This window comes from Pipistrellus kuhlii, unplaced genomic scaffold (assembly GCF_014108245.1).
Source record: "Pipistrellus kuhlii isolate mPipKuh1 unplaced genomic scaffold, mPipKuh1.p scaffold_m20_p_2, whole genome shotgun sequence".
NCBI lineage: Eukaryota > Metazoa > Chordata > Mammalia > Chiroptera > Vespertilionidae > Pipistrellus > Pipistrellus kuhlii.
This window is the reverse complement of record NW_023425515.1, coordinates 186,929,435-186,955,225: the sequence shown is the minus strand read 5'-3', so window position 1 is coordinate 186,955,225 and position 25,791 is coordinate 186,929,435. Positions and strand designations below refer to the sequence as shown.

The following is a 25,791-nucleotide window of genomic DNA, read 5'->3' as shown; positions in this document are numbered from 1 at the left end:
GGTAATGGCACAGATGGCTGTTAAAGCAAGTGGTTCTGAGAACGTATAGCCATGGCTGGCCCCACCCTGCTCCTCCCCTGGCTGATGGGAAGCTTCAAGAAGTCTAGGCCCTTGGAATGGGGGCAACACCTCCTGGGAAGGGTGAGTCTGATCATGGGACAGCCAGGACCGAAGGCTCCATGCACGGGTGAGCGGTGTTGAGAGAGGTGGTTGCAGGGGTCTGGTGGATGATGCGAGGTGGCTCAGCTCCTCAGGCCTGGAAGAGCAGCCTGGGCAAAACAGAACTACATGGGGTCTCTGCACACTCCTGGCCTCCTGGTGCCCCCTGGTGGGCAGCTTGCCACACTGCAAGCAAGGGGCCAATGCTGGGCTAAGGGGCGCATTTGTGACCTTCCTACGTTGGTGGGAAGGGTGAGAAGTGACTAGGTGTTCGGGCACACAAAACATACCAATGTTCTGGTACTTTCCGTGCCTGTCATCTTCACAGCCCCAACGCAATAGACACACAAACTCCACTTCTGAGTTTGGGCAAGTGAGGTGCTGAGCCTCCCTCCCCAAGGGACAGAGTTGGGAGCGTCACACACCTCACCGCTGTGGTCAAGCCCAGAAGCTGAGAGGGCCCGCTGCCCTGGACTTGCCCCTTCCCAGGACCCTGGGTTTGGGCAGCTGACGGGAGGCGCGTGTGTGGGGTGTGTGTGTGTGTGTGTGTGTGTGTGTGTGTGTGAAATGGAGATGATCAAGCTCTTACCTTCGTTCTACTGAAAAATAAGTGCAACCAAAACAGAGTAAACAATGATGTCGTTTATTTAAAATGTTTACTCCAAGAAATATATATAAAAAAAATAAGACAATTACAGCACTAAACCAGGCACCTTCGACCAAATCACCCTCCCAGGCTCCCCTTCTCTCTAAGCCTCTTCCGAGGTCTCCTTCCTGCGCTGGAAGACATGGCAACGCCCAGGGTCAGCGCCAAGCACTCGCCAAGCCACATCCCTTCCTCCTGGAGCAGGGACCGCCCTCCTCCTGCTCTTCAGGGGACCCCGTTAGGGAGTTCACCTTAAACTCAGCCAAAGGAGTGATTGTGGGAGAGCAGCGGGCAGCCTCCACTGGGAAGGTAGCCCCTTTCCTGCCGTCCCTGCAAGGGCACTAGCATGGGCTGGGCGGCCTCAGCTCAGTCCGGGGGTTGGTGGAAGCCCTGCGTGGCCGAGGGCGGCTCCTGCAGCCCGGACCAGGCTCTGCTCCCGCACTCAGTGCCTACAGGCCTGAGGGGAGCTGTGCGCGTCTGAGGAACACGGGCATCGAACCTGCTCCGAGAGAGACTTGTCAGGGAAATGGGTTCTACGTGAGGAAGCTCAAGTTAAAGATGGTGGTTTCGGGGGTGATTTGGACAAATTGGGTTAGTTTAGCAGAAGCTTCTCCCCAGGACTGGCTGAGCCCAGGACAGCGGGGATGAGCAGGAAGTGAGACCGAGTCTTGGCTGTAGGCCGGCTCCTCATGCCGGGCAGGACAGACCCAGGCCCAGGGAGGGCAGACGCCACCGCGAGGAGTGGAGGACAAGCAGGGGAAAAGCAACAACAGGATCATTTTTGGCATTTTAACATCAAGACAATGACAAGTGGTAACAATAGCAAAACAAAATCAAAGACCATATTTAACTTTCCCATCCACCCGAGTCTCACGCTGAATTCTATCCCCCTCTCCCCCAGAAGCACCACTGAACTAAAAAGTCTATTTAAAGCACCCAAACCAGTCCAGACCCTCTCGAGGCCAAGAGCCCCAGGCAGCGCGGTCGCCTCTCATGGGTCCCAGGGAGAGGAGGGATCCGGGAAAGGCACCTCGTCGCTCACGCAGAGCGGCCACCGCAGGACGAGCTGGCACAGGGCGCCTGGCGGGAGGCAGCTGGCAGTCTGTGTCTGCGCTGACACGCGGGGACGGGACTTCTGCACGATCCCATCTATTTGGTACCCCAGCCCGGCCAACGTGACCAGGACTGGGTTAGCAGAACTGGAACCCGAGTCTCAGACACAGCCGGGGCTGTGGCAGCTGAACCAGCGGCGGGGGTGGGGGCGGGGGCGGGGGTGATAAAAACAAGCACGAAGGCGCTAAAGGCTGGTACATAGGGCGGGTCCTTTGCAAGGACTCAGAATGCACTTTTCTCGGCTGGCAGATCAATCTCTAACGGCGAGCGCTGCGAGGCGGCCCTGGCCCCTCAGAGGAACCTTAACGCTGGTTCTTGAACCAGATACAGTGTCCCCACGGCGGACGCCCCGGAGCCGCTTGGTTCCACGGTCACCTGATTTGTCACTTGGACGTCATGTACAGATAAAGTAGATATAAATGGCTAAACATGCCCCGGAGCCCCCACCAGGGGGGAGACGGCAGGTTCTATTAATGTCGCAGCCAAGAGGCAGGGCTTACAAGCAGCTGCGGGGAGGACACGGGACCCGGGAAGGAAGGGACCCAGGTGCTTCCTAAGCACGCGGGCCTGGTTTCGGATGGAGAGGACCACCAGGGACCCCCTTTGCCAACAATGCTGCCCGCGAGGGGCACTGTTTTCTGAGCAAATGGCGATCCTCCCCAGGTGGCACCCACTCCGATCACAATGCTAATTACAATGGAAAGGAGAGAGCGTTGAGAAGAGTATTGAGGGGGTGGGGTAGAGAAAAACTTAAAAAAAATCCTGGTTGCTCAAAGTTTCTGCCTCTTGTAGGAATGGTAAGTCAACTATGAGCAAATATTTTAATCAAACATGGAGGAAAAAAAACACTTTGGAAAGCATACAGAAAAGGTAGTTGATGTTGAATCACTTCTAAACGGAACCTCAGGGAGTCTAACAAAAATGCACCTCTGGTCGACTTGTTTAAATTCCTCGTCGGACTTCCGTCCCGGTGCACGTGGAAATGACAGCTGCCGCGAGAGGGGGCGGAGGCCCCGGGCAGTCAGAGGGTGCGCGGGTTATACTCTGGCAGCTTCTTGATCTTCTCTTTCTCAGTCTCACTCTCGTCTCTCGCGATCACCAGGGAGTGCGAGTAGCCCATGGCAACCTGGGGGGACAAATCGGTGTTGGGTGTGCCAGGGCACTTTGGCACACAGGCGTGCCACTGAGTCTGGAGCAGACAGACACACGGACAACAGGACACTAGCCGGCTGGAAGGGTAAAGGTGGGATTACCGACCAATGAAGGAAAGTGAAGTTAGAGATGCAGGTGCCTAAAAGTGCTTTAAAACCCTTTTCTCAAGGTCACTGTCTCAGCGTGGCCCGTCACCGCCACCCTGCCAACCAGGCTGCCCGGGATAAGAGGGAGACCCGCTGAGCAGGAACTGGCGGGGACACTCGGATCACGCTCCCGGTTCTGCCCGCCTCTCTGGACCACAGCCCTGTCTGTGTGAGGCGCACCCACCATCTGTGCTCGGCAAACAGAGCCGGCAGCTGGTGGACCTAACAGAGAGAAGGGGCCTCATCCCACCGCCAGCCCCATCCCAAGGGGGTGCAGTCTGGGGGCAGCCACGGCAGCTATGAGATCGACTCCCCCAGGAGCAAAGCCACTTGCGGCTGGTGGCGGTGAGTGTCACTCAGAACAGCCCCGGAGCCTGGCTGCCGGGCCTGTGTCTGCGGATGGCTGTCAGAGACCACGAAGGGGAATGGGGAGATGTGAGCTGGCACATCCCTCTGCTCCCAGCACCTCCTGCTCCCACAGGCGGCGGGCGGCTCACCTGCTCCGTGAAAATGCCGTCCAGCGTCTTCACCTCCTGCGCGGCGGTGGAAGACTTGGGCTTGTGGTCCCCGTAGCCCTGGTGAGGAAGCAGAGACGTCACAGGCCGTGGCACTGTGGCAAGGCCCAAAACGGGAACGAAGGCAGCCCACCAGCAGGGCCAGAGCTGGCGGGCTCTGCGACCGAACCCCGCTGCTCGGGCGGGGCCAGGCCGAGGCAGCAGAATGTACCCACAAAGCTGCCGCCTACACGGACTGGTGCTTCAAGATGGACCCTAAACGGTAACCTCTGGAGGTGAGACAAGACCAGCATGGGCCCCGGAGAAACGGCACTGCAGCCCTCCAGGGACCGCCGGCCACCTACCTGCCCACCCTGCGGGCCAAGACTAAACAGCGGTATTTTTAGGAATGACACCTCGGTCCCTACCAGGGACCAACGGGACTGGTCAAGGACTGCTGGGGTGGGGGCCGGGGGTGGGGGAGCGGGCGGGGGGAGCCATGTGCAGAGGCCGGGATGGGTGATCTACTGGGGATCGAGCCTGCCACCCGGGCCTGGGCCCTGACCGGAATCGAACTGTGACCTCCTGGTTCATAGGTCGAGGCTCAGTCACTGAGCACGGTGGCTGGGCTCCTCTAGTTTTAAAAGGACATTCAGAGTCTGTTTCTGAGGCCCCCTCTCTAAGAACAGGCCCTCAAAACTGGGCCAGGTTCTTAGTTCAAGGCTCCACATGGGCCCCTCAGAAGCCGCCCACTGAACATGGGTGCACAGCTGGTGCTTCCCCATCCGTGACGGGCCTGAGCTGACGTGGACAGGAAGGGCTTTCACAGTACGGCTGACCCTCGAACAGCTCGGGAGCAGGGTCTAGGGACTAACGCACCCCGAAGTTGGAAATCCACGTGTAACTACAGTCAGCTCTCTGCACACACAGATTCCCAGCTGTGGGGGTGACCCTGGGACAAGGTTTGCGCTGTGCGCGTCACCTGCCCTGCAGTGGACTGAAAACATCTGTGTTGTCCAGGGTCAGCTGTACCCGATGGCACAGACCGTTTCTGCAGACTGACGCACTAAGACCAGAGACTGTTACAGCCTTGATGCAGCGAGGTGACATTTCTCCGTTCCACGTGTTTGAGGCACAGGTGTCAGCGAGCCGGACTGGGCCCCACCTCCCGCCCGAAGGGCCAGCTTACCAGTTCCCCGAAGGTCGGTGACGGGCCCCAGCTTATGGTGCTCTCGTCTGCGGCCACGATGATGCTGCTCTTCCTGCAACAGGCAGAGGCAGTCACCACCGACAGATGAGCTGCGCCCGACCTAGCTATGGGGTGCGTCCTGCTCAAGACGGGGGCCACCTACTCGCTTTAAAATCAGTGTGTCCCCCTGAAACTCCCCCAGGCCTCACGTCCTAGGAACTGGGCACTGGAAGGGCGAGCCCGTGAGCTTGGGGCCGCCGGCAGCGGAGAAACCCTCTGCAGAGCCTCACAGGCCCGACCTCCCGCCTCCCCCGCCCCGGTCTGGGCTCTCAGGGGCGGGCGTGGGTAGGCACTTCTAAGTGAACACACTGGGAAAGGAGACCGAGTCAGGATGCAGTGGGAGCTCTCTCCCAACGGCTGTCTGCTGTTTAACCAACTCCCCACCAGCTCAATGGGCTCCAAATAAGGTGAAAATCACGGGCCTAAAATTTTTCTAGCCAGAGTATCAGAGCAACGGAAACCCACCATTCCCAACTAAATATGCCTTTGAGTCTGTAATATGAGCGGCGCACACCAAGCCTCCAAATGACAGCGAAACAAGTCCCCTCCTTGGACAAGCACGGCCCCTCCCCTCCATCAATCCCTGACGGACAGCAGACCCTCCAGGGAAGAGGCATCTCGGGGTGCAACACCCCCGGGAGGGGGACAGTCCTGCTCACCCCCAGACACGGCCACGTACCCACAAGCCAGGCTCCGGATCCTCCAGCCACAGAGGTCCTGCACGGTCTTCGGGTACATGGTGGACTCCCGCGAAGTGTTGGTGGCCCCCCAGAAAAACAGGCCACCTGGAGAGGCAAAGACGACCCTCTTGAGTTCTTACCAACATCAAGGACAAAGGCACGGGGCTCGGCGCCAAGCACAAAGGAGTGTTGTACGAGGAAGAAGCCGAGGAGATCAGGACGCCCGGCCTTGAACAGGCCCGGAGCTCTGGCTCCCACGGAGCTCTGCCAGGGAGGGAAGCCTCCGAACGCTTGGCACCCTCCTCCCCAGGCCCGGACGGGGACACTCACCCACTTCGCTGACGGCGAAGGAGCAGGTGTAGCCGGCGTAGATCTGGGTCGCCCCGCGCCCGGGGAAGTCGAACAGCTTCACCAGGCGGGGAACCATCTCGTCCTTCTGCTCGGCGTGGCCCAGCCGGCCGTAGCCGCCGAAGCCCCAGGAGAAGACACGCTTCTGGGAGTCAAGGACCAGCTGCGGGGAGAGAGCGAGGGTGGGGACAGGCCTCCAACGGGGTAACAGGTCCCCGTTTCCGTCCCGGAGAAACTGGGGCAGTGGCTGACGGCAAAGGGAACGCACCACTGCAGAGACTCCGGCCCGTCACCCGCCTCCCAGGGCGGGGGAGGCGGCAGGAGCAGCAGTGCCAGGGCTATGCTGGCTGCTCTGCCAGGGACAGTTTCCCATTCTTCATTATTTTTGTTTGGTTGGCGTTTTAAAGACATATATTTATTGATTTCATAGAGGAAGGAAGAGGAAGAGAGAGAGAGATACCAATGACGTAAGAGAATCATTGATCCTGCAACACCCCTTACTGGGGATGGAGCCCACAAACCGGGTATGCGCCTCGACTAGGAAATCAAACCGTGACCTCCTGGTTCACAGGCTGACGTCCAGCCACCGAACCAGGCTGGCTGGACAGTTCTTCCCCTTCCCTGGTGAGAAGAGGGTTCATCTCCAGAGCCGACGCATCCACTTCCTGACAATAGGAACTGGACCTCAGAGGGAACTGAGGGGCCTGACTCCCCACCTGGGCACCCAGGTGACCCACATCTTTTCTTCCAGTATCTCTGATGTTTACAGTTTGGATCATGTGAAGTACGGCCTAGTATAACAATCTAAGGAAGGAGACCTAAACAAGATCTGGGTTTACATCCCCTGGTTAGACTGATTTCAGACCTCAATAGATTGCAGTTTCCTAATCTAGTCACGGAGCACCGGACAGGGCAGACTCCAGGTGAGCAAGCAGCTGAGCCCAAGGCCACCACCAACCAGCCGCCACCAGCCCAGCTGCGTCTCAGGACTCCCAGCCCCTCGCTCTTTTCTTCTTTAAAAAAAGTACATTTTTGTTGATTTGAGAGGAACAGAGAAAAACAGAGAGAGAGGAAAATATTAATGATGAAAGGGAATCATTGACTGGCTGCCTCCTGCACTCCCCCCTCTACTGGATATCGAGTCTACAACCCGGGTATGTGCCTTGACTGGAATCAAACCAAGAACCCTTCAGTTCCCAGGCCAATGCTCTATCCACTGAGCCAAACCAGCTAGGGCTACCCCTGGCTCTCTCAACAGAGAAAAAACCTTGTGCAACTTACAGGCATTCGCAGCAAAACGTCTGCAAGGAGGCAGCTAAGACGAGGAGGTATTTGCAAAGCGGACTGCGTTTACCTACAGTGACCTTAGGGCCGTGGTCGGCAAGCTCATTATCAACAGAGCCAACTGTCAACAGGACAATGACTGAAATTGCTTCTGAGAGCCAAATTTTTTAAACTTAAACTTCTTCTAACGCCACTTCTTCAACATAGACTCGCCCAGGCAGTGGTGTTTTGTGGAAGAGCCACACTCAAGGGGCCAAAGAGTCTCGGTTTTCCAACCACTGCCTCAAGGGAACCACACGGGTAATTAAAAGCTGTATAGAAACTACCCAATAGCCAAAACCGCTTGGCTCAGTGGACAGAGCGTCAGCCTGCGGACTGAGGGGTCCCGGGTTCGATTCCGGTCAAGGGCATGTACCTTGGTTGCAGACACATCCCCAGTGGGGGGTGTGCAGGAGGCAGCTGATCGATGTTTCTCTCTCATCGATGTTCCTAACTCTCTATCCCTCTCCCTTGCTCTCTGTGAAAAATCAATAAAAAATGTTTAAAAACAGCCGAGACCGGTTTGGCTCAATGGATAGAGCGTCGGCTTGGGGCTGGGGACTGAAGGGTCCCGGGTTCGATTCCGGTCAAGGGCATGTACCTTGGTTGCAGGCATATCCCCGGTGGGGGGTGTGCAGGAGGCAGCTGATTGATGACTCTCTCTCATCGGTGTTTCTAACTCTCTGTCTCTCTCCCTTCCTCTCTGTATAAAATCAATAAAATATATTTTTTTAAAATGTTTAAAAACAAAACAAAACAAACAAACAAACAAACAAACAAAAACTACCCAATAGCCTGACCAGTGTGGCCCAAAGGTTTGATTCCCGGCCAGGGCACATGCCAGGGCTGTGGGCTCGAGCCCCAGTATGGGGTCCAGGAAGCAGCTGATCAATGATTCTCATCGATGTTTCTCTCTCTCTGAAATAAGAAATATATTTTTAAAAAACACACAAAAGTATTCAACATCTCTTTAATAGGATGCCATCTAGTACCCCCCTGGAAAGACGCCCATGGTATTGTTAGACCAATGGTCAGCAAACTCATTAGTCAGCAGAGCCAAATATCAACAGTACAACGATTGAAATTTCTTTTGAGAGCCAAATTTTTTAAACTTAAAATTTTAGCACCACTTCTTCAAAATAGACTCGCCCAGGCCGTGGTATTTTGTGGAAGAGCCACACTCAGGGGCCAAAGAGCCGCATGTTTGCCGACCATTGTGTTAGACAGAAGCAAAGCAGGAAAACACGGTATGATCCCACCCCAATAGCTGCTCAGCCTCGCCTACGGAAGCAGGAAGGAAGCTGCAGAGCCAGGTGCCGGGCACCGGGCACGCGCACCCGCTCCACGGAGGGGAGGGGACGCTCAGGAGCTCAGGACTCACCGTGTGGTTGGCGCCACACGCCACATCTCGTACGACCACGTTGGGGACGGGCAGGATCTGCCCGTCTTTCGTCTTCTCGATGAAGATGGCCACTCGCCGGGGCACCAGCTCGCAGTCATACTCTATCCGCTGCGCGCGGGCGATGAACTTCCCGTCCGAGTTGTGTCCTGCAGCGAGCGGAGCCAGGGGTCAGCGGCAGCCGTGGCCCAGGGCACCGCCCCCACCTGGCTGGCTGGAACTAGCGGGACACCTTGGCCAACTAAAGCAGCAATCTCCAATCTGAGGCACAGCTGGCGAGTGGCATGAAACCAATTTTGTGGTTTGAAATCAGTTACTCGATTTTTTCAATGAATAAATACCAAGCAGGACATTATTCTGTGTATGTGCATTTCTACATTCAGATTCGGCTGCAATGTGAATGTACTTCATACTGTGGCTGCAAGTGACGAAGGTGGAAGGTACAGGTCCAGAGGAATGGGCTGTGTCCCACTTGGGGGCCTCAAGGACCCCCTGGACAAGGCCAAGGATGGACAGAAACGTTCAACACACAGCCCCAGACTTGCATCCTTATGCATTATTATAACCTGGATGCATCACTGTGGCTGGTAAAACAGTAAGCTGGCACGTTCTCGCCGTTGCCTTGCCTGACCCAGTAAATGTGTTCTGAGAAGTGTGTGCTGGTGATCTGTCTCTCCAAGGTCACACTTACGTCCCAATTCCAAGAGCGATCTCTCTGGATTTAGACAATGAGACTGAAAACAGGTTTGCAAAGCTGGCAAGTAAAGAATGACTGACTCTACAGCTATAAATCGAGTCAATCTCTCAATCCCTTCAAATGAGCATAAACTACGCAGGTGAGACTCTGTATGACATGCTTAAAAGGACTGGCACACAGTCCCTGAAAGTCAGCCACTTTCATCACCAGCATCACGTGCTTCTCCCTGAAGGAAAATCCCATCGCTGACAGGCCGCCTGTCTGCAACCCGGGGCAGCCATGGGCGGCAGGGGAGCCACACGTTCCCGGAAGCAGACAGGAACGCGCTTCTGGTGTTTTGCTCGGGACTGGGGACAGCCGGAGGGCCTGTGGCTATGGAAACGGTCCCTCCAGCAGCCTCTGGCAACTCCCCGGCAACCAGCCCCGAAGGTGCATAAGGGGCTGTTCTTTCTTATTCCTTTCTGACTGGAGTTATATTTAGTTTCACAAAGTCACTGTTCCCTGAAGTCTAAGGCCAGCGTGATGCTCCTCCTTCTATTTATACAACCTCCCATCTGCCTGCTTTTCATGACGTGGAGCCCAGCAACTCAGATCCGGGGGCGAGGATCTGGAGTGGCATGCAACACGGCGCCAGCAGAGGGCGCCCACGCCTCACCTCCCACTCGGAAGGGGCTGGGGTGGTGGGAAGGCGCCAGGAAGGGAAAAACACTTTGGTGTCAGATGGGAAAAGAAAATGGAGACCTGGTAAAATCACGCGCAGAGACATTTGCTGCTTATTGAGAACTGCTGAGAGCTGCTGTCCGAGTTTTTCTTCTAGACTCAATGAACTTGAAGTAGATACGTTTTTGGAGAGTACATTCTGTTTAGGGATGAGAACGGGAAGGGATGCAGCTGCTTCTACTCTGGCTTTTTTTAGCATGTGGTTCCCAGGTATGTACAGGAATGATCGCTCAGGCCAGGGTTTCCAGAACAACCTTAACCTCAGCAAGGCCCTCGTTTCCAATAAAAGCAAATCTCTAAAAATATGAAACCCATCAGAGGTCCTTTGATCCCCTTTTCTACTGTGAAATCCTTCTGTATATAAATGAACTCCCAAGTCAGAAAAAAGAATCTTTTGTCAGATCAGAGCCCTGGCTTTTTCTTTAAGGCAAGTCACTCTAACACTCAGCACCCCTGTGAGTCACGCAAGCCCCACCCACTAAACATGAGACCCACTTAGTGGATCAAGGCTATTATCTGCGATCAATTATGCACATTTCTAGCATGTGTGCAGCCCCGCAGACTTCGGCTCTAAAGACACAGTAAGATTAGAGAGCTTTCAAAAAATAACACTTCCATACCCAGCTGACCGTATTCAGGGCACCCAAAGGAATAGAGGTTTCCCTTGCAATCCATTATCATGCTGAATTCGGCCCCACAGGCCATTTTAGTAATTGGCTGGCCATTGTACATTATCTGAAAAGAAAAGACAGCAGACTGTCAGACATTTTATTTTTAAAGATTGATTAAAAAGTTTCTATCTCTGTTTGGTGCTGAAACAGTTACAAGAGATTTATTTATTTTTTTAAATATGTATTATTGATTTTTTTAGAGGGAGAGTTAGAAACATCGATGAGAGAGAAACATCTATCACACCCTGCACACCCCCTACTGGGGATGTGCCTGCAACCAAGGCACATGCCCTTGACCGGAATCAAACCAGGGACCCTTGAGTCTGCAGGCTGATGCTCTATCCACTAAGCCAAAGCGGTCAGGGACAGTTACAAGAGATTTAATGAGCTCAACAATTCTGAAGGCAAAAGCTTAGAATATATATACGTAAAGAAACACTCTCGTGACCCCCACCTTCCACCAGAGTCAAGTTCAAAGACAGGTCAGGTGTGTCCCAGGTCTTTAACCCTCAAAACAACCAGCACTGTGGCTCCCACATCCTTGTGCCCAGTGACCGGGGAAATCCACTGACCAGCGCGGGCACGGGGGCAAAAGCAAGCGGGAACTCACCAACACTGAACCCTCAGCTCTCCCAGGGACACTCTGAATAGGACAACCCCAACTTCTCAAAGAAAAGCTTTTGTGTTATTGCCAACCAGTAAGATGAACTATCAGACGCTCTCCTCTACTCTCCAGAAATACCTGACCAATGGTCTGAACTGCAGGTGTGAACAGGAAGCACTGGTTCAGAATCAGAAGTGAGAAGACAGCGGAGGCCCTGAGGAACTGACCATGGGGTTGGAAACAAATCTAAGGAAGTACTTAGGGAACGGGCTGTTTCCGGCGCCCTGCTGGGCCTGGGAGAGCCCGAGGAGGGTCAGCGATGGAGTCGGGATGGGGGCCCTGCCCGCCCCCCTGCTTCAGTAGAAACCCTCACACCTGCTGCAGGGCACATGGCTGACAACACGGGGTCCCTTCAGAAATCCTTCAAACCACAAGCCAAGAGTGAGAGATCTGAGCCCATCCTTAACCTTAAACATCAGACACCATCAGCACCCTGCTGCCTTGTACTAAGTTCAGTTTTAGGTATCAATCCCTCCCCTAATGAACTCCTGTTAGTGTTCTAAGCATCTGGTCGGTGACTACTGGCAGATAAACGCATCACACATGGAAGAGTTTTTCCTTTCTTTGGGACAGAATGAGCTTAAAACGAGGCCTCTAACAAACTGCTTCATTCCGCAAGGAACTGCTTTCAGGACATTTTTAACTGTGGATGTACATCACACCCGTTTAAAGACGACGGCGTGTGATCCACTCGGAGCGCCCAGACTGTCCCAGGGACCAAGAGAAACCCACATTCTCTCCTCAGTGCGCACAGGAGGGCGAGGGGCGCATACCTGTGCGGGGCTCGGGACCGCGTCCGTCTGGTTGCCCAGGCCCAGCTGCCCCATCTTGTTCTCTCCAAATGCGAACACGGAGCCCGTCTCTGGAAGAACGACACCCAGGAGGGAAAATCACGCTGCGGGTTCGGAACTGGATGTGGAACCAAAGGCTCCCATTCTTCCCAAAGCAGCTCCTTGGCCGGGAAGAACGCAGTCTTATTCCAAAGGTGGCAGAGCGGATGGCTCAGGCACAAGCCATTTGTCACAGCCTCGCCTCCTGGCAGCGCCCGGCCCGTGCCTGAGGCTCTCCACGCCTTCCCCACAGGGGAAGCACCCACCAGGCTCCGTGGGGCCTCTTTCTGATGGTGACCAAGGTTGCCATGGCAACGCTACGCCAGCGCCCAGAGAGGACCACTTGGCCTCTTGCCACAGAACCAACCCCGCTTACCGGTCAAGGCCAGGGTGTGGTTCCGCCCGCAGGCCGCCGACACGATGGCTTCGTGGCTGAGCGCCTCGATGAGCCTGGGGGCTTCCACCCTCTTGGTGTCGCCATGTCCCAGCTGCCCCTTCTCGTTCCGGCCTGCAGATGGAGAGCAGGATGGAGAGGTAGGAGAGGGCAGCAGAGCAGCTACCGGGGCAAATCTGGCTCCCAAACATGCTCCCACTCCAGTCTGACAACCAAGGGCCGACTTCCGAGGCCTGCCTGGGGGCACCGGTCCCTGGGGATGTCTCTGCAGCAACCACAGGAGCCCCCTTCAATGGCTCTGACCCCCTTTCTGGGGCTGCAGCTTGGCCCGCCCTGAGCATCCCTGTGGCCTGATGTCACACCAGTGAAAGAGCTCATGGAGCCTCGCTCTCACGGTCCCTGCCAGACGGGTCCCTCACACCGTCTACACGATGGATTTTAAGTCGGTGACCATTCCGACACCTGCCACACGCGAGCTTAATTACCTCAGTGCTCTGGGCAGCTACCGCGGCCCATCTGGTCTCTGCCTGTCACTTCTCTTCCTTTTATCTGCCCATAAATGAAGCTGCCGGAACAATGCCAGCTCACACCGCCCCCCCCCCCCCCCCCCCCCCGACCACCCTTCACAGGGAACCCCAGCGATGGAAGCCCTGCCTCCGGAGCTGCGCTGGCTAAGGGGTCATGGCTATGGGGTCAGGCCAGGAGGGGAACCCAGTGCCTCATCCCTGCAATGCCCAGGCCTCTGGCAGCCCTTCCACTCCAAAGCAGGCGTGGAGAGCTGTGTGGGCCACGAGGAGCCCGGACACCCCTAAACCTCCCCATTTCCAACACAGGCTGCAAAACAAGCCACCCAGCAGGCCAACAGCAGGTCCCTGGAGAAAAACCACACCTGATACTCAACAATTTGGGAGATCTGGAGAGGTTTTACAGGGCCAAAGGGTCAGGGCACTTCGGGGAAGGTGATTCATACCCCTCGGAACAATGAACTTGACTTTTGGGTCATGGGAAGTGAAAGCAGGGCCACAGGACAGCACCCACCCTGGAGAGGGCTTGAGGAGGAGTTACCCAATGAAACCATGTCTGCACATGAACCTGATTTCAGCTACATCGTGTAGTGCAGGGGATGAGGGCAGGAGGCCGACACCAGCTTCCCCTGGGGCCACCCAAGTTCACTGTGTAACACTGAACAAGGGCTGGTGGGGTTTGCTCGTGACATCCCAGCCCATCCTCATGGGACACATCTCCGCCCCAGGGCAGGTCAGACGGACAGTCTATAGTCACCCCCTCCCCGCGGGGTGGCGGAGGGGACGTTTTTAGAAGCGCCACGGAAGTGAGAACCAGGGGAGATCGGGAATGAGATGTACAGTGGGTCTGACAGACTGCTGTGCTCGGGGCTGGAACACGAGGGGGCGGGACACACCTCCGTGCCAAGCGGGAGAAAGCGACAATCAAGGCGATGTCAGCATGGCGTCAGGAGACGGAGAGGATAAATTTGGGCCAGACAACTTGTTAGCTTTTTTCCACCGAGTGACAAAATTAGCAGGGTGCAGGGAGAACAGATGTTAATATACTTGAACTTTGGTTCAGCAGCTCATGGAATTGCAAAAAATGGTTCAAACAGGCCCAAATAAAGATGCAGTCACATGGACTAGAAGCTGGCCGGAGGGCTGCAAGCGAAGGGCAGGGGGCCGCGGCAGTGCCCGGGCAGAGGCGGAGGCCCAGCTAGAGGGGCGTGGGGGCAAGCTGAGCCTCAGCAATACCTGGGTCATGGCTTGGAGGGGAGATGGCTGCAGGCACGCAGCCCCCTGCAGGGGACACCGAAATGAAGCAGAGCCGAGAAGTGGGAATCCCCCCCACCCCAATCCCCCTAACACCCAGGCAAGGAAACCCAGCAGCAGGGGAAGCCAATCAACTTGGCAAAGGGAGAGTCTCTGGGGAAACACAGAGACATGGATGCGATACGCAGTGAGATGCCCCCCCCCGCCCCCCGCGCGGGCCCGCGTGACCCCGGGAAGAGGAACAGGGCTGCAGAGAAGACGCAGGGCTGATGTCTCCGTGTGGCCGCTAGGAAAGCTGGTGGCATTTAAAGGGTGAGAACAGAGGTCTTTCGTCACCGCTGCAAAGCGAGAAAGGGGACCGGTGCTGGGGGAACCGTGTGCTGGGGGGACCGCAGGCCCGAAATATTCAGTTCTGGGCACCTTGGTATCAGAAAGTCCCAGTCAATTAGAATGTTCAGGAAAAGGTTGCCTAAAAAGGAGGATTCAAAGAATCAGGGGGCTGTGTAAAGACTTAAAAAGAAGAAAAGCGGAGAGTGGAGGGAGGTGATGCATCACAGGGGCGGACAGTGGGAATCAGGAAGGGGAAACGGGGGCTGCCAGCCAGCGGAAGGAGCTGTGCCTGAGGCGGCGCAGGAGGAAGCGGCCCCGGGGACTGGCTGCATGAGTCACCCCATCAGCCCGGGCTACTTACCCCAGCTCCACAGCTTCCCTTCTGTGGTGATGAGGAGGCTGTGGGCAGCGCACGACCCCGACACCACCGTCCGCACCCGGACCCCCGCCAGGCACCCGTACCTGTGGGGCCCCCACAAATTCTGACCCAGATTGCGGTAGGCAGCTGCAACGAGAAGAATGCAAACCTGACGCCTGCAGCAACGAGCAGGGGAAGAGCACCCCAAAAGGTCCCTGGCCCCCCCCAGGGTCCACTTTCTCATGGCACAGCTGCAGGGGCCTCTAGTACACTCCCCGAGCTGGCGCGGGCCTACTCGGTGGCCACGTGGACCCTGACGTTCCACCTCCACATGTGACCGTGACCATGGAAACCACTACTGAGCGAGCCCACCAGGACAAGTGGCCAGAAGCTGGGTGCTCACTTCCTGCTCCCCACTGGGGGGAGAGGGGGATTGGTAACCCAGGAAAGCTGGCAGTGGACCTGGGGTCTCCCTTGCCCTCCTCACTGCCAGAGGGCCCTTTCCTCCCCATCAGCTGTCTGCAGCCTGGAAACGCATTCTGCATCGACTCTGCCCTCCCTGTAAGCCTATCGGGCCCAGCTGGCACCTCTGCCCACCAACCAACCTCTCCCCATTAGTTTGCTCCTTTCCCAGGGATCCCCTTGTGTGGGCCAGGTCATGACCTCTGGCATTTGCTCATGTATTAATTTCCTCAGAGAACCCCTTGCTGCCCCGCTTGCTGTTCAAACCTCAGGTCAAGCACGCCCTCCTGGGAAGCCCTCCCTGTGCACCAGCGCCTGGGCATCCCGTCACAGCACTGGTCCCCACTGAACCCGGGCACCTCCCTCTGCACTGGCCACCAGGCCTCACCAGCGCCAGCCACACGGAAGCACCCAGCATTGCTAGCGGGTGTGTGGGAGGAGGAAGAAATAGCTGCCTCCTCCAGAGCCCCACCCTCGCCCTGTGAGCGGATGGGGCACCATTGTTTGCTGGATATTTTCAGTTTGGGACTCTCGAGGCCAGAAACGTGACCGCGTCCCCAGGCCTCTGGTGCTGTGACGAAATGCCAGCCCCTGCCAAATCCACTGTCAGGCTGATCCAGCCGTGGGGACTGACCGAGAGGCTCATTTCTCCATCCATTTCCTGGCTCCAGGGAATAGTGTCAGGGGGATGGTTCAGTGTCAGGCCCCATGCTGCATGCACCCCACCAGCAGAGGGCGCTGCCAGCATCCTCTGCTTTTGTGACAAGGGGCCAGTCAGGCAATGGAGGGCAGGCTGGATCCAGGACGAGTCATCATGTCACACAGTGACTGCCCTGAGTCACCTCCCGACTACTAAAAGGTGGAAAGAAAACAGCAACTTCCCGGGAAAGGGCTAGCCTTCAGAGGTGACAGTAAAACTCTTCAACCATTTGTGCGCTGTAAGCCTACAGAGGCAAGCGGCGGGCCTTTTAAATGAAATTCAAAATATTGTGGCAGTTGACTGGTTAAGAGAAACCCAAGGTCGCCAGGCTAGTGTGGCTCAGTGACTGAGCGTCGACCTATGAACCAGGAGGTCAAGGTTTGATTCTCAGGGCGTGCAGGAGGCAGCCAATCAATGATTCTCATCATTGATGTTTCTCTCCCTCTCTCCCTTTCCCTTCCTCTCTGAAATCAATAAAAATATAAACTAAACAAAAAACCCACTGCCTATTTATCAAAAAGGCAAAACCAGTGGTAGCACGGTACCAAAACCAATGCTAAGGTGACAGGTGTCATCTTTGAAGAACACGGCAGCAGGGGGCACCCCGAAGGTAATGCCATAGGGACTAGCCGGGCAGAGGAACCCTAGCTGCAGTGACCAGGCTACCCCGGAACGGCCGGCAGCAGGCCTGGCCCTTTGGCACCGTCTCCCTTCCCTTTCTGCCTACTGGCAAGGTCAGGGAGGGCCAAGAGAGATCCAGAAATACTTTTAAATGTTTTTTAAAAGAGTATAAAACTTCATTCAGAGGGAGAAAAACCAAGAAGCGAAATTGAGAATGAGGGGAGACAAAAGGCTCTTCAATGAGCCCAGTGAGGGCCAAACTCCTTCATCTAGAGCAGGCGTCCTCAAACTTTTTAAAGTGGGGGCCAGATCACGGTCCCTCAGAGAGCTGGAGGGCCGGACTATATGAACTACTAATTCCTACTGTAACACCTCGGCTGCGCTCACTGCCCAAAAAACCTGGCGGGCCGGATCAGACACCTCTGCGGGCCGCATGTGGCCCGCGGGCCGTAGTTTGAAGACCCGATAGAGCATCTAGAGGAGGCTTCCCTGCCTCCGGAGCCCCCCCACACCCGCAGGAGACGACCAGGCTCTGCCGCCACGTCCCACGGCAGTTGACTCCCCTCCGTGGGCCCGAGCGTTATCACTGCGAGTGGCCGCCGCGCGAAGAGCAGCTTTGAGAAGAGGCCACCCAGGTCCGAGGCTGGCAGACTTGGGCCATCACACACGGGGAGGGATTGTCTGGTGGCACCAACAGCGGGCCGGGGGGGAGGGGGTCCCGGCCATGGGCCCTAAGTGTGGGCACTTCCCAAAGCAGGAGAAAATGGCTGGGACCCACTTCTAATTCAGCCGGACCCCGAGCAGGCCCGGAGATCCCTGTGTTTTCATGAAAGGAGACCATTTCCAGGTCTGCGGCTCCAGGGAGTGTCAGGGTGCAAATATTTGCTCACTGGGCAATGCTTTTTGGGAACTCTCCAAATGACACCAAAAAGCCATAAACGGTGGCATGGGGCCAGCCTCCCTTCGCCACCTCCGGCCGGTCCTCTCCTGAGGAAAGACACCGATCTTCAAAAAGCATCTGGGGGCTGAAGGTTCTCTGTCTCCCTACTTCCAACATTTGGCAGCTTGCAAAGCAACGTGGACTCTTCTGAAATATCTGAGTTCGACATGCGACAGATGTCTTAAGACATCTCAACATCTCAACATCCCACAGGGCCAGCTCTTAGTTTAATAAAAATAAGTGACATGAGAAGGAAAATGGGGGAAAGGTGTCCATGTTTATTTGAGGCTGCCATTTACATTTTTCTGTTGAACCTTAAGGGAATTGGTTTTTAAAAGGAGAATTGTAAGGTGAGAGATACGCACATGAATAGGGTTCAAAACCAGCTCCATCCCTAGAATGGCTGTGTGGCCTCAGGAAAGTTACTTGGCCTCTCTGAGCAATCTTGTAAATGAAGAAAATACCTACCTGGTGGACGGTCACCAAATTCCATCGAACACCTAGCACAGAGGAAGCACGTGAGAAAGAGGAGCTTCTTACATGTTTAGAACCGTTTCTCATACCTTGCTGCTTAGGCACTTCTTTCCGACCAATCAAGTCCCAGTTCGTTGCCCCAAAAATCAAAAGCTGCCCTTTGCACTTAGACCCTTCAATTTTCTGCAGAGACACAGAGGAAAAAAGAATTAGCTTTCTCAGTCTGTCCAACAGCAGCAGGAAACAAAACTAATACAATAGCAACATTCGCCCAGCGATCGCGGCCCGAGGTACTCCGCATCCTGTTGGCCCACTCCAGCGTGCTCATCTCAGTGCCGCCCAGTTATGATGGGCCCATTTTTATCCTTTGATTTCTCTTTAAAATGGTGTTGGTTTTTTTTGGCCAAAAAATGACATCCCTCCCTTCCACTCTGCCCGTGTCACCAGGGGAATCTGAACCAGCTGTCCCTGGGGCAAAGTCTGCATTTTCTCACAAGGATGACATTCCGCACATGGACTTCAGCCTTGGGAGCCCGCGGCACCTCAGCACTGTAATTTGGCCGGTAATTCCCCATCCTTCCTCTGCGGCCCGCTGTGCAGGAGCATCTCAGGGGAAGGCGAAGTGCTCAGCTTCTCCACCTGGTGGGTCCCCCCCCCCTACCCCCGGACCCCCCTCCCCCCCGCCCCGCCCCTCCAGCAGGGCTCCTCCTCCTGCTGGCCCATTAGGGGGGATCAGTGGAGCGGAACAAGGGACCACCCAGGGCCCAGCCGGCTGGCCGTAGGCAGGAAGGCTGTGAGCCAATCCCATCCTCAAACAGTCACTGGAGGATGTGCACCTTTGAAGCCACTGCCCGCTTCTGGGTGGCACTCATCATATTTCCAGCACTTTGCTGTACTTCTGAATGCCCAAATACACTTTTCAAAATAGACTGCCGTCCAAGATTCACTTCTGAACTATCCACTCGGTCCCACCAGGCAAAGGAGGCAGTGACCATGCATCCCATCCGTCCCCCTGTCCCCATGCATCCCATTCCCTGTCCCCACACACAGAAGGATCAGTTTCCCTGTAATTGTTCTTGGGAGCTTAAAGAAGAAAAGGCCAACCTGCTCTGGACGCCATTATTCGTCATTCCAGCCTCTAGCGGGGACTGCCCCGTGGGACGTTTTGGCAACATGGCACGTCATTTGTAAAGACAAGCCCGTCTTCAGCATCAATGACTGTCTCTTAGGACCTGTGTGACCCCACAGTGCAGGTCCCGTCACACGCGCCCACCAGGCCGTGTTTCCCTGGCTGGAAGCTGGTCCACCTACAGGACCAGCATGCGAAGGGGGAGCAGACAGCCAGGGAGGGAGACCGACTTGGCTGCATTTAAATAATTTAGAGGACGGCCTTAATCGCAGGGCAGCCCATCCCTGCAGAGCCCAGACTCGGATTACTTGAACGGGAGCCGAGTTTCCCCTGGTTATCTCTCCCCTTCTTTGTGTAGCTGGCGGGCCCGGCTGGAACATTCTACAGGTCTCACAGGTGAATGGCAGCCAGTGGGTTCTGTCAGGTTCCCCGTGGAAGGGGCAGCCCTGGGCCTCGGCCATCTCAGACTTGCTCTCCAGTATTCCTCAGGTCGCAGACAAGGGAAGGAACTGAGGCACCACGGGCTGAGCTGCCAGGCCAGAGAATGGCTGGTGGGAAAGGGGCTGCGGGACGAGGGCAGCTCAGGTCTGGCAGGTCCCCTCTGCCCCCCCTTCCTCCCTCCCCCTGGCGGGCAGAGGCCCTGGGTGCCATGTGCAGGACCAGCAGCTCCCTCACCGCCTGAAAGAGCTGCCAGCGCCCCGGGCAGGAGCAGGGACTCCTGTGACCAGCACCTGCATCAGTGGTCAGGAGGCCGAGGACACTGGTCCCATCAAGCCAGCTAAGAATTTACACAAAACCCAACCTTTCTGACCCGACGTGGCGTTTCTAAAAGTCCTTGATGAAAGAGTCTACTGCAGCGCCTGCTGTGTGGGCTGTTGTCTAATCCAGGTTTTTGTCACGGGCCTTAATTCCTCAGGTGCCAGATGGAGGGAGTTGTCTCTTTCAGAGCTGTTACCTATACCAGTGTTTCCCAAAGTGTGGTATGCATACCCCCAGTGGTACGGGAAGTTTGGTGGGGGTACGCGTTGCACCGGAGTTTGGTGGAGATATGCACTGCACCGTGCTTAGCTGCGCCTAATTCTACGTTCTCATGAGTACGAGGGGTACTCAGCGTTACGAAAATTATAGAAGGGGTACACATATGTCAAAAGTTTGGGAAATACTGCAAACAATTATTTGCTATAGACTATTACCTTTATTCCTCTATAATTTAATTCTCCCCTTTATCTTCTTTGAAATTAAAAACTAAAATAAGGAGAATTCCTATGACCCCTTAAATCACAGCCCAAGTCCCACGTGGTGAGAGAGCTGCATGACCCAGCTGGGAAAAACCCCGAATGCCTGGGGGCTCCGTCCAGAGACCCTCCAGGGGTGGCTGTCACGGCTGGAAGACCCTCCCAGGGAGAATAGAAGCCACCTTCACTGACAGACAAGAGATTCTTTTTTGGACGAGCTCAGTGTCTGAAACGCTGCATGTGCCTAAAGTGAGGGAAGACTCAACTGGATGAATGGATCTCACTTCACCTTGCTGCCTCCTGACAACGCGGTCACGTGAGCTGGCAGAGATAAACGACCCCGGCGGGAAAATGCACTGAGCTTCTTCAATCGACAAAATGGGGCTTCTGGTCCAAAGCAAGCTCTGAATTATTGCCCAAGTGCAAGGAGCATGTCTGTGAGAGCGAGAGGCAACCTTTAACATATATCCGTTTGGAAGGCTGCTGCTCCCTCTCGGTGGAGGGAAGACCGTACAGAGAAATGCCAGCAACAACCAACTCCCTAACGGGCTTTCCACTCGGACTTGAAGCTCGGCTTCCAGTTGTATTTATTTGGCCTTTCAGAGGGGAGATCTCTCAGGGTCCTCAGCAACCCCACACAAAAGACTATGTTTCCAGGTTGAGCCAGGTTGCTCGCTTTGTCTACACTCTACAGGATTATGAAGGGAATTCAGGCTGCATCAACTCCAGACCTTCACAACGTGCTCACGTCTGACACAGCAACATATAAACCAAGGACCTTGGAGAGCCCATTTCCTGAGGCTGAAGTGAGGACATTTTATAAAAATGCTCATCCTTCACTAAGGCAGCTCCCCTCAACCACACAAATATCTGGGGTTCCTCTTTCACAAGCCCAGAGTCTGCAGCTCTGCGTTAACTGAAGGCAACACAATTTCAGACAAACTCCTGGCGGCTGCTCTCACACAAGCCTCCTCCAAACGGCCCTGACTGGTGGTGAGCTGGCGGAATTCTCAGCAAAAGCCTCTTTCTGAGACGAGCTGGAGACTTGTGGGCCTGGGACTGCTTAACAGGCAGAGACCTCGCGTTTTTTCCTTTGCAGCCAGGAACCTGGGATACTGGGGACACTGGGCAGGAGGTCCGTGCAGGACTGGGCAGTGCCGACAAAGACCTATGAGGGCAACGGGGCAGCATGGGCCTCCTGGATGCTAATAAAAACTTAAAAAACTTGGGGTGTGCACTTTCCAGTAGGCATAAAAAAGCATTTGTTGTCCTTCAGTCTCCTGCGCCTAGGATGGTGGCTGTCTCTCTCAAGATCCCAAAAGATATAAGTATAAAATCACCTTCAACAGCAAGGTATGCCCTGTCTCCCAGTCAGACTCCTCAGTGCCACTGCCACCAGACAGGCAGCTGGTGGGAGCCCAGAGGCCCTCACCCTCTCTCCCTGGCTCGCTCCTGGGGCAGGTCCCAGCGCTGGCTAAGAATCTTACCTCCTCACAAAACTCACTGCTCTCATAGGTTGACTGTCAACTCACAGGAGGGAGACCAGAGCAGAGGCAGAATCCACCTGCTCTCTCAGCTCTCCTACCATCCAGAGGCTGAGGGCAAACGTCTGGGGCCTCACAGAGGATTCCACTGGTCGGGGGGAAAATAAGACTGTGGCCATTTCCCGGGCACGGTCCCACCCCAGATAAGCCATTTTAGGGACCAGCCAGCCAGGGCAGTTACCAAGCGTTTTCACAGGAACGATGTGCAGGGGCGTGAGGATGATGTCAGAAAACACCTGGGCCGGTGTGGAAACCCAGCTGCGTGTGATTCTGGGCTGGGCCCCGACACTGTGCCCCAGTTTTCTCCTCTACAAAGCGGGTTATTTTTAACCATTTTAGCATTGCCAGCGCTCCTCCGGAGGCAAGCACTCTGGAGCCGTTAACCCTTACACACCCTTTGCGGGGAGAGCATAGGCCTTCTCCAGAGGTCAAATTCAAAGACCTACGTGGAAGTTCTTCCTCTCTCAGGATCGCCCGAGAACCTGGGGAGCTCGGACCCTCTCCAGCACATTCATCTCGCACCAAACGTGTAGGTTCCCAGGATCCCAGAAGCCAGGCTAAGAGCTCTGGCTCTGCAGGGACCTGAGCTGAGAGGGTCCCGGTGATGGGATGCTAAGCCCACTCAGAGCCCACACGGAGTCGCTTCTTGCAGAGTGGAGGGGGGAGCGCTGCCCGGAGCTCTCACCTCGCACCCGCGCCTCCGGACCCCAAGCGAGGAACAAAGCCCCAATACCTCCCAGCCGGGGGCATCCCACCTCCGGGGGAGAGGGGGGGCTCTCCGGAGCATGCGCCCTCGCACCCGCCCCGACCGCCCCCGTCTCCCCGGCGGCGGCGCGAGAGCCAGTGCCGGGCCGCAAGGGGCATGCGCGGCGGCCGCCAGGCCCCGCCCCCCCGGGGAGCCGGAGCCGAGGCGGCGGGAACCTCAAAGCCGCGGCGCAGACCGCCGCTCCCCGCGGCGCGCCGGGACCCCTTCCCCGCGGCGCCCGGGCTGGCCGGCGGCCGCAGGAGGCCGGGGGGCTGCCGGGGGCCCGGGGCGTCAGGCCCCGCGCGCGCATCCCCTACTCCGGCCCGAGACAACTTGCCGAAGTCTCCCTTCCCTTCCCTTCCCGGGGCGGGAGGGGGAGGGGAGCGGAGGCGGGCGGCTCGCGCGGCGCCGGGGGCGGGGCCATGACCCCCTCGCGCGGGCGGGCGGCCGCCCCTCCCCTCCCCCGCCGGGGCCCCGGGGCGCGCGCCCCCAGGCCCAACCGCCGCGCGGACGGGTGGCGCGCGGGGTTCCAGAGGCCACCGGCCGCGCCCGCCTCCGGCCCGCACCCGCCCCGCGCCCTTTTGTTGTGCGGCGGCGGCGGCGATGATTCAGCCCGTGGCCTGCGCCGGCCCCGCCGCCCCGGCCGGAACGCGCGTGGCGCGCCGCGGGCCTCAAACATCCCCCCCCCCTCCATCCCCTCCCCGCCGCCCTCGGACCCCGGACCCCGCACTCACGACGCGCTCCTTGGTGTGCTCGGGCTCGGTGATGACCACCGCCGCGCCGCCCGCCTTGGGGGCCGCCGCCGGCCGCGCCGCGCGCTTGCCCCCGCCCGGCGCCCCGTCGAGCTCCAGGCCGTCCTCGTCGCCGCTGCTGCCGCCGCCGCTGCTGCTGCTGCAGCGCTCGGGGCGCTCGCGCTTCCTGCCGGCGGGGCCGCCGCGCTTCCTGGGCCCGGCGCGGGCCGTGCCGTTGCCCGAGCTGGGCTCCTCCCAGGCCGCCGCCGCCTTCTTCCTGGGCATGGTCGCGCTGGAGGGAGACACACACGGGCAGCGGCGCACAATGGACGGGTTATAAACTGCGCGGGGGGAGGGGACGCCGCGGAGCCGCCGCCACCGGCCTCCACTTCCTCCCCTGCCCGCCCCGAAGCGGCGGCCGCGGGGTGGGCGGGCGGAGAGGGGGTGAGCCGGGAGGAAATCGCGCCCCTCCCCGGGCCTGGCGCGCCTCCTCCGGGGAATCCCGCACGGGAGCCAGGGTCCCCCAACTGCCATCCGGCGAGAGAAAGAAGAAAAGAAAAAAGAGAAAAAAATGGAGACCCCTCTCCCCCGACCCATCCGCAAGTTAGGCTTGTCTGCATCGCGGCACCATTGCAGACTGTGGCTCCCCAAAAAGTAAGGGAGAGGAGCAGAAGCCTCCGGCCCCCACGTTCCAATGAGAGGAGGCGTCAGGGCACTCGGAAGAGCCTTCCCGGCCCCTCCGCGGGGAGAAAGGGGTCCCCCCCCTCCCCAGCCACCCCACCTGCTGCTTTTTTCTTCGGGGCCCCCCTCCCCGAGGAGCCCGCTCAATGGAAGGCGATTCTCTCCGCCCGAATCCCAATTCCGCCCCAGCCTGGGGGTTCCGACCTCAGGCTCCTAATTTCCCGATCCCTCTGGGTGGGTGGTCTGCCCCCGACGAGGGAAGCGGGGGGGGTGGGGTGGCTAAAGCAGGTCCCCGACCCCAAACACCTGCTCGCACAGACACGAAAAATAAAAACTTTAATGGTGCCCAACTCTCCCGGTCCTTCTTCCCGGAGGTGCGCCCGGGCCGATGCCGCCGATCCCGGCTGCAAAGCGCCCGGCTCCGCGGCCACTCTCCCCGGGCGGGCGTCCCCGCGCCTGGGCCCTGGCTGCCTTTTTTTTTTTTTTATTGATTTTGAACAATGGGATCTCTGTCTGTCTCGGATTAAACCACGTGGATCCGCCTTCCTTCCCCTTTTTATTCATTCAGTCCCCCAATCCCCCTCCCTTCTCCAGTTTTTTTTTTTTTTTTACCTTTTCTTCTCTTAAAAAAAAAACTTTCCCAGATCCCGCAAAACTGATCTTTGTTGATTTTTTGATTCCCAGCCCCTACCTGGTTGGAGTGATGAGAAGCCAGAGAGAAAAAGGAAGAGGAGCAACTAAAAGACGAACCCGAGGGCTTTCCCCCCGCCCTCCCCCTCCTCCTCCTCCTCCCTCCCCCACCCCGGCCCAGACGCGGGCTCCGGCCCACTCACCAGATAGACTTAGAATGTAAATACAGGCTTCCAGAACAAACGCTACACACAAAACAGAAACACTTGTGCGGCCCGGGGCGGCAGGCGAGCGCGCGGCGGGGCGGGCGGGCGGCGCGGGGGGCCCTGGCGCGCGCGCGCCCCCTGCCGGCCGGCGGACCCCGCGGCGGCCCGGCCCGCGCCCCGCACTCGCGGGACAGACAGCCGGGCCCACCCGGACCTGCGCGGGGCGCCACCCCGCCCCGCTCCCCTCCCCTCCCGGGCCCCACAGCCCGCCCGGGGCCCGCTACGCACGCAGAGCGTCCTGCGCGCCAGAGGCTCCTGCGGGGGATCGAGAGAAAGCTAGTCTGTCTCTCCCCGGCATGTCTAGACAGGTCACCTGAGGACACTCGCTGGAAAATACTTCGCTCACGCCTCCGCCAGCGAGGGACGTGCCCTAATTGAGTGATTGGAATGAAGCACGAATACAATTTGAATAATTTCCCCCTGCACTGAAAGAAGCTGTATCCTATCTCTCCCCCCCTCCCCCCCCCCCCCCCCCCACGGCC

At 57.3% G+C, this 25,791-nt stretch overlaps 1 protein-coding gene across 6 annotated transcripts; it reads right to left on the bottom strand.

The window, feature by feature from the left end:
- Window positions 1–781: 781 nt before the first annotated feature.
- On the bottom strand, window positions 782–25,406 carry RCC2 (regulator of chromosome condensation 2). Of its 6 annotated transcripts, none has more exons than XM_036444542.2 (13): window positions 25,247–25,406; window positions 23,736–24,024; window positions 18,438–18,531; window positions 15,155–15,298; window positions 12,668–12,799; window positions 12,235–12,323; window positions 10,747–10,861; window positions 8,692–8,858; window positions 5,970–6,150; window positions 5,639–5,744; window positions 4,900–4,972; window positions 3,714–3,791; window positions 782–3,044 (listed from the first exon to the last, which is right to left on the bottom strand). In XM_036444542.2, exons 2-13 carry the CDS (start codon window positions 24,015–24,017, stop codon window positions 2,940–2,942), a joined length of 1,566 nt encoding a protein of 521 aa, XP_036300435.1. In that variant the 5' UTR covers window positions 24,018–24,024; window positions 25,247–25,406; the 3' UTR covers window positions 782–2,939. The 6 variants fall into 6 exon arrangements, with proteins under 6 accessions (XP_036300435.1, XP_045441107.1, XP_045441108.1 ...); XM_045585151.1 differs by lacking the exon at window positions 25,247–25,406 and adding an exon at window positions 25,105–25,121; XM_045585152.1 differs by lacking the exon at window positions 25,247–25,406 and adding an exon at window positions 24,720–24,737.
- Window positions 25,407–25,791: the final 385 nt, after the last annotated feature.

Bases quoted from the DNA above. Each gene is read 5' to 3' on its own strand.
- RCC2 (XM_036444542.2), bottom strand. From the start codon at position 24,017: ATGCCCAGGAAGAAGGCGGCGGCGGCCTGGGAGGAGCCCAGCTCGGGC. The intron at 18,532-23,735 runs GTGAGTGCGGGG...GTGTCTCTGCAG, and splicing joins AGCACACCAAGGAGCGCGTC to AAAATTGAAGGGTCTAAGTG. The intron at 3,045-3,713 runs GTGAGCCGCCCG...TTGTCCCCCCAG, and splicing joins ACGGCATTTTCACGGAGCAG to GTTGCCATGGGCTACTCGCA.